General features: G+C 41.0%; 1 protein-coding gene across 1 annotated transcript; it reads left to right on the top strand.

Moving 5' to 3' along the window:
- Positions 1–2,800: 2,800 nt before the first annotated feature.
- nkx6.1 (NK6 homeobox 1) lies at positions 2,801–6,070 on the top strand. Its single transcript, XM_048258659.1, has 3 exons — positions 2,801–3,932; positions 4,210–4,382; positions 5,082–6,070. Exons 1-3 carry the CDS (start codon positions 3,377–3,379, stop codon positions 5,325–5,327), a joined length of 975 nt encoding a protein of 324 aa, XP_048114616.1. The 5' UTR covers positions 2,801–3,376; the 3' UTR covers positions 5,328–6,070.
- Positions 6,071–19,184: the final 13,114 nt, after the last annotated feature.

Below are 19,184 nucleotides of genomic sequence, written 5' to 3'. Positions count from 1 at the left end.
ATCTCAAGGCCCTTGGACACATCCCAATAAGATGTCAACTGTCATGGCTAGGGAGAGGTGTGGCGTCTGGTCAAATCAAATGAAAAAGGCCCATAATCTTAAACTGAGAGTGGCATTACTCACACCGCACCCCTCCCAGCCACACAAACATGTGTTGGTCCCAGCAGTGGCAGTTGATTTATCAGTTACCAGGGAGACAAGATCAGCCAGTCCTAGTGTATTTGTCACATGAGTTATTGGTGCCAGTGCCTACCAGCTGTCATTACAAGGAGCTAACATTTCAGGTCCCTTCGGCTAAATAACCAATACTCTCCAGAGTTCCTAGTTTTCAGAAATAATCCAAGTCTATCCTCTATCTCTCTAGGCCTGAGTGTCCCCTGGTTCTTCTGTATAAATCCCCTCTGTTTCCTATTGATAGTACATTATGTCACATTCAAGCAACAAAACCAGTCCCATCATTGTGGCCCTTTTTTTACTGTTGGAATCGTGCAGTATAAATAAACACTGAAAATGGTGTGGCTCATAGTGTGTTGACCAGCTGTGAGAATGCACTTCATCCACTCTTACTTTTTACACATAGCAGGCTGATTACTCCTTGACACATCATTCCTTCATGGCATAGCTATGCACGGAGGCCTTTGGTAGTTTCATGGATTGATGTAACTGTTCAACTAAACAGTGATTTCTGTAAGTAGCTCCAGCCATTCATCTCCTTAAAATGCAAGACCCTATCACTCAAGCTATTTGACTCGAGAAGGTTTACCGCCACTAGATGGTGTTAGAGTAAATGTTTTAGGGTGATGAGAAACGTGACACTTGAAATGATGTATAAAGGCTCTTGGCTGGATTGCTATTTTCACTTTGATGTGGCATGCTGTCTGACGGTGTGGTATGGTGATCAGATGGACTCTGCCGGGCACATGCTAACAGTGTTTTGTTTAATGGATTACAGAAGGCAATACCATTGCCACTTTACTAGCACTGATGTCATATCATCTATTCTCAGTTGCAGAATAGTCCCAAATATTTACAGATGTGTCTGACATTCGGGTTGGCTAGAGTTCTTGATATTTCCTACTAGCCACTCAGTGTTTGTCCTTATGAAAGATCCCTTTCTGTCTCTGTGTGGCGTACAAAGCAGTGCTTGGTATATTTACAGTTATGCAACTGCAGTTACAGTTATGATACATAATATAATATTAACTTGCATGACATTCTTGTCTGCTAAAGCTTTTAAAAACATTTTCATCTGAGGCTGTATGAAGTATTCAGCATGTGTGTTGATGGTAGGCTACACTTATTTTCCTTCCAAAGTCAACTCGCAAATCTTTGACTCTCTTGTTCGACATTCCTTAGGATTGAATTGTCAGCTATGCAAAATATATTGACCAAAGCATATCAAATGTTAATCTAGTCCAAAGAAACTAAAACTGCTTGAAACCCGTTGCGTTTCCGCGGTTCACCACACGATGTCATCACACCCTGCTCTTGTACCGCGATGCCTGTGGTTGTACACTGGAGGAAGCAGTGATTTGTTTATTTTGCAGTAGGTTCAGTTCTCAAAGTACACCAGGCAGGTGTTGATCATCTCAGTCGGAAAAACCTGGCCATTTAAACTTGATATTCAAAGGCTGATCTTTAGACTTTGGATTTTGGATTTTTTTAAAAATAATATCGCCTTAAGATATTAGTGAAAGAATAGCCTTTTGTAAATTTAAAACTGTTATGTTTGTCGCTCTTCCAGTTTAGAGCTTGATTAGGCTACTTTATTGTCCATTGGACTATGCGTGACACTTGGACTATGCACGGACACTTAAACTAGCATATTGAATTTGAATATATCATGGTCAATGAAAAACAGATAGATTTAATAGATTTATTAAGTTAATTTGATGTGGATATTAACATATGTGCATGCCATTTTAGTTAGTATTTCACTAGTTAATTTAGTAGCCTAACCTAGTTGCATTCGACTATATGCATTTTAGTTGAGCTGGTATGAATTATAGAATAGATCCTAATGGATTTTTAGATAAAGCAAACATATCTGAAAATGAATTCTCGTCTGGAATAAAACTGGATTTAATGTGTGTGTTTTTGAAAAGCATGCAATTGTAATTAATTAACCTAATAATGATGACATCCAAGAAAACAACATAACTAGAGAGAAAATGCAACAGCATTATGGGCTTCATGAAGTTCCAATAATGCAACAACTAGCTGTTGTATGTCAGTGGTCTAGAATCTATGTGATAACGGGATGCAAAGTGCACGAGCGATTCCTCCATAAGGACTTGCTTTCAAATCACATGATTTAACAGACTACCGCATATACGGATATTGTTTTAGTAAAAAAAATAATAAATAAATAACACTAAACCAAAATGATGGAAGCATAGCTCTTAATTTATAAAGCCCATAATAAATCAAAGCAATTCCGGCCTCCGCATTGGTGCCATGCCTAAGAACTCTAGGCCTAGGAAGTTGTGATCCATTCTACCTTCTGCAATGGTCAGTATTTTAAAAGAAAATATCCACTAAATTCTCTTTAATTCGGTGTAGTCTATACTGCCATAATTTGTATGGAAACCGAGTTGGGTCAGTGTCACATGACTATCACACAGATGTCCTTTTATTTTTAAAATCTCAAATTGACTAGATTGATTTTGTCCCCTTTTTGTTTTTAATAGCCGCTCGAACGGCAACTCTTTTAATGTGCAAATGAAAGCCATGATGGAGAGCCAATGAGGACACACTCCTAAATTCAGTTGGCAATCTCAGTTGACACGCATCCTACGTCACAGGAGATTTACCCAATCGCATCCGAATGACTCCCACTACTTTCTGCGCCACATTCTCAAACTTTTGACTTTTGCAGCAAACGACAGCCGGCTGATGAAAATGTTTTATTATCCTCAAGATCTTCATGTGCACCACCTAGAAAGGCTGTCTTTTTATTTAAAGATATAAAAGCGTTGAACAATAACGTCCTCTGCGCTAAAGCGGTGCTCTCAAGTGACTGGAGAGGTTGTGGATCCACTTCATTAGAATGCCATATCTTCAAGATCTGCAAGATTGAAGTGCAAGGATCGGGATTCTTTACCTATTGGGATGCTTATGAAGATTGTCTCTTAATACACTTGGAACTCAATATCAAGATTTACTAACAGATTCTTGTAGCAAAAACTGGATTGTTTTATTTTCCCTTTTTGCTATAGCACGGTTTCTTTTCACATTTAGGAGCGTTGCTTGTGTTTTCAAAGCCTAAGTATAGCACAATCCACTTGCTGCGTTAGGTCAGAGTTTTATAACTTGTTTGGGAAGTTGTGATTTTTAAAGGATTTCGATTCTATTCCCGAGCGAAATCCTCTCGGTAATGTTAGCGGTGGGGCAGATGGACGGGTCTCGCCAGAGCGCTTTCCTCCTCAGCACCCCGCCACTAGCTGCTCTACATAGTATGACCGAAATGAAGACGCCTCTATATCCAGCTTACCCGCTATCTTCCGGCGGGCCTGCATCATCCACTTCTCCGACAGCTACCTCTCCAAATCCTGGTGGTATTCCTGTATCTTCTCCAGGAATTAAAACATCATCTGGACTTTCATCCATCGCATCGCATCATCACCATAATTGTTCGGCTGCCACCCCGCACGGAATAAACGATATACTGAGCCGCCCCTCGATCCTCGCCGCTGGGGCTGCGGCTGCCGTGGCTGCAACCTCCTCTGCTGGAATTCTGTCTGGACTGCCCCGCTTCAGCAGCCTGAGTCCTCCACCTCCGCACGGCCTGTATTTCAGCCCAGGCGCCGCGGCAGTGGCTGTAGCTCGTTACCCGAAGCCTTTGACAGATCTCCCTGGGAGGACCCCGATCTTTTGGCCCGGAGTCATGCAAAGCCCTCACTGGAGAGACGCCAGGTTCGCCTGTTCACCTCGTAAGTAACTGAAGTTTCTTGTCTGATTTCTTTTACGAACATACTCTATTCATAAGGGCATATAACAGCACAAATTCTAATATAGACGTATACTAAATAACGTAAATAAAATAATTTTGAATACTCAATCATGGGTGTAGCCTATCTTACCAGTGTTACCGCAGTCTTACGCGCCTTCATACAGCTTGTTTACTTGTGGTAGTTTGACTCTCAAGTCAAGTTATGGCTTGTTTGTATCTAAGCATTTTTAATTTATCAACCTAATTTACCTTCACAGATCAAAATTCTGTTCTGTTGGATAAAGATGGCAAGAGGAAGCATACACGTCCCACGTTTTCAGGACAGCAGATATTCGCCCTGGAAAAGACTTTTGAGCAAACAAAATACCTAGCAGGACCAGAGAGAGCACGCCTGGCCTACTCTTTGGGAATGACAGAGAGCCAAGTCAAGGTAAGATCCATTTTCTTAATAACAGCAAGAATACAAGGCCACGAGGTCGATTTTATTACAGAACCAACGGCTTGCTTTTGTAAATAACACATCCAAAATTGTCATGACACATTTGCTCTTGTAAATGACTCACACATCCGGAATTAGTAACACATTTGGTCTTCTAAATAACATACACATACGGGAATATTACAACATATTTGTCCAGGGAAATAGTCAATCCCAGCCTAATACTATGGTCTCTCTGCACCCCTTTATAAAGATGTTTCAGATAGTGTAAATATATTCAATTGCTTTGTTAAAGTAAGCGAAAGCTAAATAATGTGTAAAACAGGAAAACCTAAAAATGTCTTACATGTTTCCATGATTTTTGTTGTGTGGGGCTTGACAAGATGACCAATGTATATTTAGGCCTAGTCTATTTTTCAGTAATTTTTCAGTTTTATTATATCCTACATTTTATTTGGTTATTTTTGTTGTTAAAGGGAATATTTTCCAGCACAGACCGCTAATCCTTTAAAACGTTGAAATCAATAAACAAGCAATTTGTTTACACCCGAATAGTCTGTCAGCCTGTAATCTGGACACATAGTCTATATAGGCATACATTTCCAGTGCTTTGCTTGGTAATATTTATAGGTCACATTCACTTCATTTGAATATTTGTGCTCATTGCGATGTTTCGTTTAATTTGGACAGGTATGGTTCCAGAATCGCAGAACGAAGTGGAGGAAAAAGCATGCGGCTGAGATGGCTTCTGCCAAGAAGAAGCAAGACTCGGAGACAGAGAGGCTGAAAGGTGCCTCAGAGAACGAAGATGACGATGACGACTACAACAAACCTTTAGATCCCAACTCAGACGACGAGAAAATAACACAGCTACTGAAAAAACATAAACCAAACTCTGCCCTCATTATCCACACCTCAGAGAACGAGAGTTCTTAGAGGGTGAAGATGGCGCAGTTTAGTCTTTTTTTTTTTTTAAATGAGGATTTGAGTGATGCACTGATTTGAGTAGGGTCTCATTTTACACCACGTATAAAATTCCATTTGCACATGGGAAGGAGACCGGCTCAGAGGAATATGCATTGTTTTTATGCTGAGGAGTGTGGGTTGCACTCTACGATGTTGTACAGACGTTTCAACGCGAAGAAGACACTTGTTCTTGTAAATACCAACGTGAGTTGTACTGAATAGAAATTATATTACTGTGAATATTTATGTGTAAAATACCGTTTTTGTACAGGACACATCTGAGTCTATTCATCTCTGCCATTTAAAATACGTTTTGAAATTCGGAATTTGTATTAATGTTCTTTTTGTTCCTTCTAAGAGGGGTTTTAAAGACATTGTCCACCTTTTTAAAATAATACCCTCAACAAAAATGACAGATTGGGAAAACCGGCGATTGTTCACTTTATTAATTTTCAACTGACTAGTTTGCAGAAAGCCACGAGTTCCACGTGTAAATAAATAGGTGAAAATGAGAAACGACGTGTAACAAGTAAAATATATTTGTAATATAAATGCATTCGTCGCCCACTGTTATGAGGTTTTCTTTTCATTCATGATCAATACTTAATTTATATAATATTTTCAGTTTGTAACAGTGTTAAGATCCTGCAGAATTGCGCATTGCAGGCTCGTATGTATTGCACTTTTATTTAATAAAAAGTAATTTGAAAATTGCTTTGATTTCATTATAATTTCACGTTTCGGTTGAAATAATGTATAACAGTTATCCACTGAGTAAGGAGAATTCATGTTAAATCAACAGAATTAAATCAAATTATTAGGCTAATATCAGCTAAAATATTAGGCTGCCAGGAGCCTTTTTGTCCTTTTTTGGGAATGTAATTTCACACACCATTGTAGGTTGGCTGTAATTTATTCCAGATATTATTTTGATGAACTATGGAGTCGTCTGGCCTACTGTGTTTTGGATTTGATCAGAGACGACTTTTTATATTGACCTAGATACAGTAATTGGTGCAGTATCATCGGTGCACTTAGATGCAGGAATGAAACAAGTTAAGAAGATTTAGGTCTAGTTTATTTCGGTTTGAAGAACTTTCGAGAAATTCTCTGGCTACATCGTGACTTTAAAGAAATGCACTCCGCAATGTCAACATGTAGTGATCCGAATGATTACATCAGCCTGTTCTTTGAAAATTGAAAATCACTCACCCGCTCCTCACTCAACTGGTAAATATTTAATTTATCTAATGCAACTGTAAAAGATGCACCGCTCTCCAAGTGCGGCTGGAGAGCATCAGCTGCGATTGAAAACGCATATGCCCTGCTGGTCGTCTTATTTTCCTTCATTATAACCTGAAGGTCGAGAGATGGGAGGCTTTCATTGTGGGTTAAAGGAGAATGACAAGTGACCACTTTTTATATTAACCTAAGGCAATCATAAATAACGAATACTTTTCAAGGTGCATTTTAAGATAGTCATTTGTCATCGGTCATTTAGTAATTGATTACACATATATTGCAGCAACGACAGATCAGTCTTGGCTGTGGGCTACCCAAGGTAGTGTGACAGTGTAATCAGGCCTATTTTATTTATTTATATTGACATGGACTAACTGATGTTATAGTGCCATATATGCTGATTCAGTGCAAGGGGCTGATGCTTCAGGCGATTATTATTATTGTCAAGCTATCATAATAATAATAATAATAAGGATAATAATAAGAATAAGAATAAGAATAATAATACATTGCAATGTGTAGACATGTCTGCAGGTTGGCTCCATAATTGATATTTTTGACATTCAATGTTCCCCAATAAATAACGTTGTGTTTCTTTTAATTGAAGTTAAAATATTCATCTGTCTAGCAAAAAGACGAAAAAGGCAATACTAAAAAAGTAATGACTTTTGAAAAATATTAGGTTTGGCCTGCTGTGTGTATATATCCGCATCGCTCAGTTTTATTATAGGACTCTAAATCTCAGCGGTACACTATATCATAGGGATCACAGCCTTCAAGCCGAGGAAGAGCAATATATTTCACAGAATGTTACACTTATCATATATGTAGGTATACATACATTTAGCTATATTTGGAGGTCTCTCAAATATGCAAAGGTCATATTTACTGAGCGACTGAGATGGCATAACGTGCCGTCAAATGGTGTCAGCCCTTTTGGGAGTCCTTGTTGGTGTGAACCACTGGTAAGTGGTGGGTCGACGCAATATCCTTGACATACAGAGGTGAGTTATAGTTTTTGATCTGGGACAGTTATTTAATGCAGAGCGCAGGGTGCTGATTGGCTGACCTTTGGCATTTGTCTTGCGTCTTTGCAGGCCTGCGATAACTGAGTCCGATGGCCAATCGACGGACAGGAGAGCTCTAATGAAGGGTAGGCATTTACCCATCAACACACTACATTAGGACGCATGCGGAGATCATTTTAAGAAATGTTAGCCAACCATCTGTTGTATTTGCGCGCGTGGACTGATAAGTATCTGTGGTCTCTCTGTTCGCCTCTCTTGTCAGTTAGTTCAGCCTGTTAGTTTAAGCTAACGTAGCTTTGCTGTCAGTACCGTCAGAGCGCCTGTCTCCTCATCGCATGTTTCAGATTATACGCATGCCAATAAGTTGACAAACTGAATACAATTTGTATTTTCCTGTTGATGCAGAATGGAACACAGAGGTCATATAGAATGGCCATTAGTATTCCAACTGTCATATTTTGTGTGCGGACATCTCTCGTTTTTCAGTTGGTCTCAAATGCATTCCGACATATTTTTTTTTTAAGAGAGAGCACATGCTCAGTTCGTTGAAACCTTGCGCATCCAATAAATATTTTTTCAGCCTAATAGCAAGCGCACTTTTCAAACTACCATGTATTTACAAATTGCCAGTGAAGTATTGTTTTAATAAAATTATACAGCAACACAGACAGTATGGGTTAGATGGAAAACATTCCTTTCAGATCCTCATGTAAATTATGTGTCATTTTTTTGTTGTTGGACACAAGTTATGGCTCTGTAGTATTTATTTCCTGTCTTGATGACCAAAAATAATCCAAAGGAATTGGGAACACATGCTCTTGTTAAACCCTAACAATGATCACTGCCATGAATAAAATGGTTAACACGACCAACCACTCCATTATTATTAAATGGAGTGCAGCTGTAGCCTCAAGTCAGTGTAACTATTTCAGATGGAGGCAATATGAGAAAGTGTCATGTTAGTGCTTCAAAAAACGTGATTGTTCCACAATGTAACTGGCATTAGGCTGCCACAGGGGTCATTGTGGTCCACTACTTGTCATTCTAGCAGCTGCTGGTTTTCAATTTCTCTTTAATGCCTTTGCCATAATGTCACCTAGCATCTTAGCGCCTTGTCCTGACCACCCCACCAAATGGGGTTTGAGTGTGAAAATTAAATGGAGGCTCCTCATGAAGCCATTGTAGTATTTATACAACACATTACTCTATTGACTGCTCTTTGGAAGATTTGTAGATATTTCTTTTCATTCCATCACTGAGACAATTATAAATACATTATTTATTTCCGTCTCTGGACATTTGCATAATCAATTCTGCCTGCTAATTGTGTGTTACACTTGCTGTGTGTGTGGACTCCTGAACTGTAATAACCAATGGTCCAGTTACACAACGCAGTGACTCTCAAATGACCTATCTTTGTTTTCCTGTGCTTAGGTGAGGACTGATAGAAATCCTTACTATAAACTTAATATATGAATAAGTAGTCCTTTTATTTAAGAGGTTTTTTGTATCTTCCTATAAACAAAGGATATATTTTTGCTACCATAGAGCACTTTGTAGTATCTTTAGAAATGTTCATATACATTTGACCCTGGAAAACATTTAAAACAAGCTTAGTTTATTTGGACCCACATACAGATCTTTGTTTAATCAAAACAAATATGATTGGAACCAGCACCACTTGCCCACTTTACTCCTACCCTTACTGGTGTCTTAAAACCACCCCACTTTATTTCAGATGATCTTCAGTTCATATTTTAATCTTTGTGTACTGTTTCATTACAGTTTAATTCCAAACAAATAGCCACAGTGACCTCTAAAATAGTTAGATTGTTTTATTTGGAAGCCAATTTATATCCAACAAATCTGAGAGACACATTTTGTAATTCAAACCCTCTGTCCAACCCAACCCAACCCAATTGTAACTCTCTTTCCCACCCTGTCTGTGCTGTGGGAAGCAGTGAGCGTTTCGTGTTTTTGGAGGGTGATGTTGGCCGGCATGATCGAAGAGGAAATATGATCCATCGGTGGCGTCCAGGTGTTGTGAACATGGGTTCCAGGCCTGAGGGATCTGCTGGAGCATCTGCTGAGTGACTGTGCGGCGGGTGTGGCGACATCGCCGCCACCAAGCAGAGGTACAGCAGCACAGCTGGCCAGATGCTGCCGGGTCACCAGTGCACTCCCGTCAAACGCTCGCTTGAGGAAAAGGTTAATTAGTCGAGAAATAACGGCACGGCAGCTCTGTGTCCTCGCACACCGAGCACCTCTCCGAGGAGAAAGCGTTCACATCCTGGTAGATTATACTGTAGAGAATTCATTTTGGCTATGAATAGTGAGCTATAAAATTACCAACCATGTGACTGATTGTTTACCTAGTTTGGAATTGAGATGAACATTTGTGTGACATTATTTAGTAAATGAGGTGGTAGTAAATTAGCAGTTACTGTCACTATCTGGATAATGCTTAGCAACAGACCTCATTCATGTGAGGAGAATTTTTTTTGAAATCCTGCCTCTAGTGTCACTAAACAAAGCACTGCCTCTTCAAACAACAGGTTTCATGGTTGACAATGGAATTTTTCCCTGCCGGAACGATCCAACGTTTAGCAGAGGCAAGTAATGTGCTTTATCTGTGTGAAGGCTCCACTGATGCGCTCTCAGCAGAGCTTGTTCGACACGAGATTACACACACAAGGCCATGTGTCACCCGAGACGCCATCCCGTTGGAATGAATGCAGCCGCACATATGCCCGGGCCCTTATCTCACTCTGGCCCGTTCGCAGGCTCCCTGATAAGGAGCACCTTGGGATTGCCCATTGTGAATAATCAAGTGGGTGGCACACGGTGGTTTCTATTGGCCGCCTGTTGGATCCCAGAGCAACACTGCTGCTGTGGTTAGGAGCTGTAGCTGTTCCACACTGCATGTGTCTTTCCCCATCCTTAGAATAACCCCCCCCCACGTTTTTATGTTGGCGGGATTGAATTATCTGTTTGATATGACTTAATCTGTTTTAGTTAAGTGTATCTCAAAGGCACAGACCAATTTATCACTCGGTCTTGTGACATTGTTCCACCCCCAGGGCTTGATGGCTTAATAGCTGAAGGTTTACTAGAAGTTTTATTTCTTGATCACTGGAGCAAAAGAGTGCCACTGTTGGCCAATTATGTATATAACAGTGTCAGAGGTGTGTTGATAGGGCTTCACCTGATCTTGATGTGTGTGGGATGCGTTTGGGTTTGTGTACATTGGCTTGTTAATCTTATTTAGAGAATCGGATAATGTGGTGATGCCTATGAGATCTTGGCTTTGATCTGCAGGCTTTGTGCTCAAGAGACATATGTGAGATTGGAGACCTCTCTTTATAATCTGCTATAATCTTCTTTAATGAGGTTGTTTTTTTCTTCTTCTTTCTGTTCTCTGTCAGAGCCTCACCTGGATTGTGACTTGCAAACAGATCTATGTGTGATGAGACAGTTCAACAGTTAACCACCCTAATCCTGCTACACTGCCCTCGCTCAGATAGCATCACCCCACAGCAAAGAGCCTTTAATCACCAGCCTTCTCCTTTCACTCACATCATGGGGTTTTTTTGCTCTACTCTGTTGGATTCGTCGGATTCTCCTTAAATTCCTACTTTATTGTTCCATAACTGCACAGCAATAAATAAATAAGTGCCATTCGTGAACCCAAACAGTGTGATTGATGAGAGGACTAAAGTTTGTCAGGGCCTCTTTCAAAGGCCCTTTCCTGCAGTCAGGGTTGCCAGTTTGTTAAAGACTTTGTCATTTTTCCCCCCTTTAGCAGACAGAGGGCCAAGGGTGGGGTTGATGGGAATAATGACAAAATGAGCACCTTCTGCAGACGACTCAGGCCATGAGAAAGAATTACCCCCACTGGCCGAGTCTTTTGTCCTGAATTTTATTAGCACTAGCTGTGCTAAAATAACCTGTTAACACGTATCATATTGCCGCCATAATAACCTCCTCAATCATATTTTAAAAGTCATGTCAAGCTGGCCAGTATAATTCATCTTTATGCAAATATATCAGTGTAAGCCCATTAGTGTATATTGCTTAAAGGGTTTCTTGTATTTAAATGCATTCTTCTCACATTTTTTCCCCTTTCTTTTTTGTTCTTCTGATGCTAAGAACCAATAAAACATGATCCCAATTGCTCAAGAATTATAGCAACTATTAGCGTAACATATGGACAGCATGCACTCTGAAAATAAAAACCAACAGATAAAGTAGCAGGGGTCGTGCAGGGGTGCAAACACTTAGGAAAATGGCAGTGAAGTAATAGATTTCCCCCTGGCTGTCTGAGCAGCGCCCGGCCTGCCGCTGAAATCAAAGCCTTATTATACATGCATTTGCGGCCATAGCGGGGTTCAGGATGTGCAGCCCTCGCTCACTGGCACAAGAGTTATAGGTGCCACAAAGAGTGCCAAAGTAATGAATTAAGGAGACAATAAAAAGGTGATAAAGTGCATTCTGCTTGTATTATGTCTTTAATGAAATTAAAAGGCGTGAGAGCGCGCGAGCCGGTGGGCTTGTCACGTTTACGGGGACTGTGTGTCTGTGTCGGCTGATGGGATTGTGTTAGGAGAGACACGTCGGGAAGGCTGGAGGAAGGAGCTCACCTCGAGATCCAGAGGCAGGGGCAGAGTGATGAGCTCTTAAGGTGTTTGCAGTGGCATGAAAATAGGAGTTTAATCAGTGATTGGTTCGGAATACATCAGTGCCAATTAAAAACATTGAAATCAGAATATATCAAAATGGCACCTGTTAGACTTTTTAGTTTGTGCCTTTAATCAGTGCTGAAAACAATGTCTTTGGGCCCATATCCAGATGCGGTATCTTCATAATATTTATGTCTGACTTGGTCTAGTAGGTAATGTGATGCATTTATGATCCCTGGGTAGCCACCCAGTGGAGAGTATTATATTTAGCCAAAGCAGACCTGTCTAAAAATTACATCTTCTGAGACCAGAGCCACACACCATCAGCACGGGGCTTGATTGCCCCTCCGCCCTGATTATCCGTCGTTTAAAGGTTTATCAAAGCCAGTGGATCCTGTCATGCCCGCGTGAGTGGCAGATTTTTCTTTTTTATGGTGCCATTAATTTTGTGCGGATCATTAGCCCCCATACGTATCCATGTTTTGACAAATGTAACTAGTGAATTATGTACATAATGCGCCGTGCCCTGCTCCTGAATGCATCACATGATAAACAGGGACTGCTCTGGCATATTACCCAAATGTGTTTCAGGGGGTGTCTCCCCCTGCCTCGTCACTCCATTACTGCGACAGCTCACTCAATAGCGACTGGCTGACACATGTGACCACTGACAGGGTGGCATTGTGAGTGGTGGGGCGCCCTGGGTAACAGCATTAAATGTTGGGACTCCATGATGAATGATAAAAAAGTGAACATCATCATGCATGGAGGGCCGTCTTTGTCATACCCAGCTTTTTTTTTTTTTTTGTGATGCGTTTCATGATTTAATTGTTTCCATTTTGAATCATGCAAATTTAGGATGTGGAGCTGCAAGGTTTATCATCATAATTTAATTGAGTGTACATGACATTATTGTCATTTGAATCTGCAAACTGTTTTGTAGTCCGTATGCACTGCATTAAATGAATACTGTTTCATGTTTTTTTCATGATGAAAGAGATAAATAATATTGTTGTGCATCACTTTTCTCGGAGTGTTAGTTTGAACTTGAGAGAAAATGGTTAGATTACTTTTCTGTGGTAAGGTCATCTGTCCATCAGCGCTTCATTTGGTTTAAAGTTCACATGGTGGCATTATCGTATTGCACTAATATGAAGTTTCACCATAGGGCACCAGTAGATGAATACTTTGAAGAACTTAGTCTTTAATACTCTTAAAAGAGAAACAGGGCATGAAACACCTGTCATATTGATATTAATATTTACATTGATTTGTAACCTTATAATGGAATGTAATAATAAATAAAAAAAACATGCAGGTGCTCTTACAATGGTATCAGTTCATTCTTGCTATGAAGGTAGGTACTCCTTCAAAAGAGATTATTGAAAGCTATGGCAAACAAATTATTCCACTATTTTAGTAATTTTATGATAGCATATTTGATGATGGACTGAGGTGGAGAGTCCCCGTTCAAATGCAAGAGAGCAGCCCTGTCCCCTAGGTAGAGATTCTAATCTCCTGTGATTCATGTCCACCTCGCCGACTTTATTGCAGGGGCGAGACCTTAAGTAAGAGGCAGAGGCTGAACTCGGCACAGCCTCACTTTACCCCATGCACTAATACCTAAAATGCTTCTTATGACCTACTTATGAAGTCTATCTTTGAAAGTGTATTGATCAGAATGCCAAATCGTAGGATGCCTCATCATGCAGAATTGTGTGTGGTAGGGGAACAATTGAGGAGGGGAGGCTTAAGTGCATTGGCCTGACCCCACGGCTTGCCTCCCTCGAAGTCACCCCATGACCAGTGCTCAGACTGGCCCTCTTTGTCAAAAGTCAGAGGTCAAACCGTCCACCCAAGGTCACTTATCTCCAGCATTGTCAGGAGGTTAATTCAATCTGTGGACAACGGCAGTATATACATAGCGGGGAATGAAATCCTTTTAAAAAGAGCCGCGATTTATAACTGGAGGCAGAGGCAGTGAAATTGAATATAGCTCCTGATTTTACTGCCAGAGTTGTTTTTGTGCGTATTTAATCAATGCTTAAGGCTCATAATGCCCCCGCAGGTCAGCGCCTGGGTTATTTCCATAATCAATGACAAAGGGACCTCAAGTTCAGCAGGGTTATGATCCTATTCCTCCCTCCTCATTTTTCATGGAGTTATTTATTGCCATGACGCCCATCAAATAGTGAAAATGACAAGCGACTGCCTGAGCTGTTGGCTGAGGACGCTCGGCTTTAGGCCGTTGCCCCGGGTTACGGCGGCTCTTATGGTTCCCAAGCGTTATGACGAGATTGTTAGTGCTGTGATCCCTGCTTCTGTAATGACCTGACGTGAAGTGTTTTGGATTGGCCAAAACCTTGTTTGACATGGTATTGCACTGACCCTCCCAGCCTGGAGAGACATGAAGTCTGAATCACTAATATCTCTTTGAAAGGGGAACAAATGTATTAGTGGAGTAGAGTGGGCACACCTTACTCCCAGTGAAGTGACCAACACACATGGTGGTAGACAGTGGGACAACAGTCATCATGTGAAACATATGAGCACAGACAATTTGCAGCAAGTAGATTATTATCTAATAATAATAGAAAAAACTAATCAATAACTGAAATATACATATCAGTTAAGTTTTACCTTTGAGACAATGCTGCATTTATCTGGAATAGACTACAGACTCATTTCATCTGAAACCCAAGCTTTTCCTCTGGTGATCTGAACACTTTAGCATTCAGTGCATCTCTGCAGAGTGAGTCTTTGTGCTATGAGGTCTGCATTTGTTTGACGTGCTGTTGCATTGTGGTTTGTGTTTTATTTTGTTTTATAAGCATCAATAAAACACACATTGATGCTCCAAGCTGTTAAACCCTAAAGAGCCACCATAAAACACCTCAGTCATTGGCCTGCCAATAAAAAATGAAAACCCATTTAACACAAAGGAGGTACAACTGTTGTCTGTGGTCAGTCAATAAACCAAACACATTTGAGCTCAGGGTCGAAACTAGCCTTTCCCACTTTGCAATGTAGAAAACAAGGTCACAGAAAAGACAGCAGTGGGACACAAGAAGAAAAAAAGTCAAATGTGCTTTTCATTAAATCATTTTGCTATCTATGCTCTAAATTTAATTAATTAACATTAAGCAAATGCAGTAGCTATTACCTGTAACACACTTACTACAGCAGTTAATATTGCTTCATGTTTGCTAATACTATGGTTTATGATTTGTCCATGCTAACTAATGCAGCAAATAGGATTAATGAGGAGGTCCTGAGTATGCATTATACCGGTAATTCATTAGTCAACATAAACACACTTTGATCTCTAATCATTTTAGTTTGCTAGTACTTGACTATTTGGGAATTTTGACAAACTACGAAAACTGGATGGGACTTTTATGTAAAACATAGCGATAATCTCTTGCAAACTAAGTGCAAGTCTCAAGTATAACATTTAAAATCAAAAAACTGCACACATATTTACTTTGAAGCAAGTCTGAAAACATTTATCATAGGTATTGCAGTGTCAGGACACAGTTTGCAGAAAATATCACCAGTATTAAAAAAGATTTTAAATGATTAACAGGGGACTGTGTGTGTGTGTGTGTGTGTGTGTGTGTGTGTGTGTGTGTGTGTGTGGAAGTGTGCACACACCCCTCTGTATGTGTTTGTGTATCAGAGCAGTATGGCTACTCGTGGGAGCAGTGAATTCCACCCCGATCAATGCATTCCGCAATATTGAGCCTGGAATAAACTGCCAGCCAAATGACTTCATTAATAAAATGCGGATATTGTTTCTCTTCAGAGGGAGAGAGACGCGGGGCTGGCCACTCTGGCTCCACTCCTGGGCACCGCGCTCTCTCCCTCTCCCTCTGTTAGACCGACGGAGGATGGGGTGGGGGTGGTTGGGGGCTCGGGAACACTGAGCTCAGAGTGTGTGAGAGGAATAGCTAGCAGCCCAATTGTTTACCCCCAGAATAATCACTAAGGAGATGAGGACTATTATGTTGCTCGAGAACTTTGGTTTCACTGTGATGGGCTGGCAACAGTGGCTCTCTGGATCACGTCCAGTTAATAGAGCGCACCATGAGGTGATCTGAGATCCTTTGGATGACAAATGGCAATGAGTTTCAATGACACTGGCGGGCTGAATTGCTCAAGTGAATTGAAGTCAATGGGTATAGTATTATTCAAAGCAGCAAAGTTTGGATAGTGGATGTTTGAAATGTGGATGTTGTCATTGGCTGGTGCATTGATGAATGTGATTAAACTATCAGAAGGTTGCACTATGTATAATTAATCTTTAAAACTCTTAAAGTACGCCTGTTGGTATTGGTAGATCAAAATTTACGGACTATGAGCAACTTGAACAGACATGCGATGTAGCAGCTATGGCACAACCTGATTTAAGGATTAGCACCACGCTACCACTGCCAAAGGGCAGTATGTCTGTCTTGACAGGCTGAGAAGCAAAACTCCAGGGCCAGCGTCAGAGCGAGATTCTTCTCGACGGCCCTCCAAAAACCTGGCATGCCAAGCGCCGCTCCTCTCTGACCTCCTGGTAGCACCGTCTCAAATTCCCCATGCCACCACCGCTGCTCCGTGGGGGAGGCCTGGGCCCAAGGTGCCTCCCCAGCTCCTCCACAGATTGGGGTGACATAACTAAACAGGCATTAACACCCAATTGCGACATCACTAAACAAACGCAGAGGCCTTGGCGAGCATGGGAAAATAGCATTATGGCCCGGGAGTGAATTGACCGGGTGAAAAAAGGCACAATTTAAGCCTTGTTTTGTTCGCCCTCTGTCCGTCCTATCTGCGTGGAGCTGACAACTTTCTATCATGTATACCAACTTTCCCAGGGAGGATTAGGTACATAAAAGGCCATTTTCCTGTGAGTGCGGTCATAAATCATGGCCACTAAGGTCTTGCCTCTCTCACCTCTGGCAGTTTTGTACACAGGTCCTATCTGTTCTCAAGCAAGGTCTAGACGAGCTCGCTTGCACCACAGACAGACAGGGCATACACCAGCCTGCTGCCTCTGCACATATGTGTGAACTCATCATTTTATTTCTATATCTGCTCGTTTGGAAATGTATATATGTGTGTATATATATATTTTTTTTTTTCATATATGTGTGTGCCTCTCTGTGTATGTGTAAATGTAATTGTCTTTAGTGAAATATTAGAGTTACATTTAGATAATAATTAAATGTGTTTATCACTGTGCTCTCTTCACACTAAAAAGTGAAAATGCCCTGTGTGTGAAATGACTATATGAAATGTATGTATTTGTCCTGTTATTCAAAGAGTTATTCACAGCTGTAAGTGTTTTCATAGACTTTTTTGCAAATGGAAATTCTATGCACACTCATTCATGCTGTGATGACCTAACCGCTTTGCCCATAAACAGGCAAAGTGCCAAAACATGCTGTAAAAAAGACGCCCAAACTCTACACTTTCAGCGCCACTGACAACAAACAACAAACTCCTCAAAGTCTCACCATCACCTCTCCCAGAGCTCTCTCTGTTTCCCCCCGACCGCCTGCCCCCACCTCCTTACCCAACCTCCCTAACTCTACCCCCTCCCCTCCCCTCCCCTCAGGAATCTGCAGGTTTGGCTTTCACTTGAGGTTTCCCAGCACTGCGGCTGACACTGATCTAACAATGGCCGCGGGATAATGCCCTAAGCTGCATTGTTAGTTAAGCAGCATCGCTGCCTTCCTGTGGCCGCGGGCCCTGTGCTGTGGAGAGCCGCTCGGTGGGAGGCCTTTTGTAATCCCATAGAGTGGAAAAAATCACAATTTGTAGCAATTTGTCTCACAGTGGTCCTGTCTGTTAAAAAGGCCCCGGGTCACCCCTTGCTGTGAATCAGTTTCTACCACACAAGATGCGAGGAGTGTGACTGGGGTCCACCTCTGACTGGAGCCATGGAAAAGTTTGAGAATAGCATTGAAGTGTGTAGGTTAGCCAAAGCCATTTGAAACATTGGAAAAATGAAAGGGTGGAAAATCAAATTTGAAATGAGATCACTAAATATGTAAAAGTTCGAGAATAGCATTAAGCCCAGTTAAATACTTTCGGAATAATAAACAGCATTCGCTCCAATTTGTTCCAATTAATAAGCTCAGGGTTTTTGCAGTAAAGGTCACGGAAATAAAAGGGCTTTCTGCTAAGCATCAAATAAAATGCCATTTTAGAGGCTGTCAGTGTATTCTTAGGCTTGGCCCAGTCATTTTTATTTATCCTCTCTTAAATAGAGGTCAACTTTATGGCTTTCTACTTAATTCTACAACTCGGCTTAACTCATGGAGAATGGAAACTACAATGGAAGCACATGGGTCAGAGACTGCATTTTAGGACAGAGTAATTCCATTACCATACCAACTAAAGCCCAGATGAGGAATTTATAATGTAATGATAAACAAATTATAATGATAATGAGATTTGGAGAGACAGAGCAGACATTCTTTAAGCAAACCATTATAGAATTAGTCGCTTATGGATCAATCCATCTTGCTTCCCGTGGACCTCCTGGAGGACACACACACAGAGACACACTCTCTCTTGCGTGTACACACTGTCGCGCACTCTCACACACACATACACAAAATACGCTTAGAATGCTCTAAGTGCCATAAATGTCTTTCTATAACAACTTAAAGGTTCACATAAAGACATAAATGGAGCTCAAAGTAATTAGAGCGCAACAAATCCAATGGGCAATGAGCCCTTGTGAGTTATTGGAGTAACTGTTGACTTATTGATCATCAGTAGGATCCAAACTTTAAACCATGGCGCAAACAAGCCCAATCTCCCAGAAGGTACAGGGACTTGCTGAGTCAGGATGAGAAGACATTTCATTGGTTTTCTTTGCA

The sequence above is a fragment of the Alosa alosa genome, chromosome 12 (assembly GCF_017589495.1).
Source record: "Alosa alosa isolate M-15738 ecotype Scorff River chromosome 12, AALO_Geno_1.1, whole genome shotgun sequence".
NCBI lineage: Eukaryota > Metazoa > Chordata > Actinopteri > Clupeiformes > Clupeidae > Alosa > Alosa alosa.
Note: the sequence above shows the minus strand (reverse complement) of the source record. Positions and strands in the feature narration are given on the sequence as shown.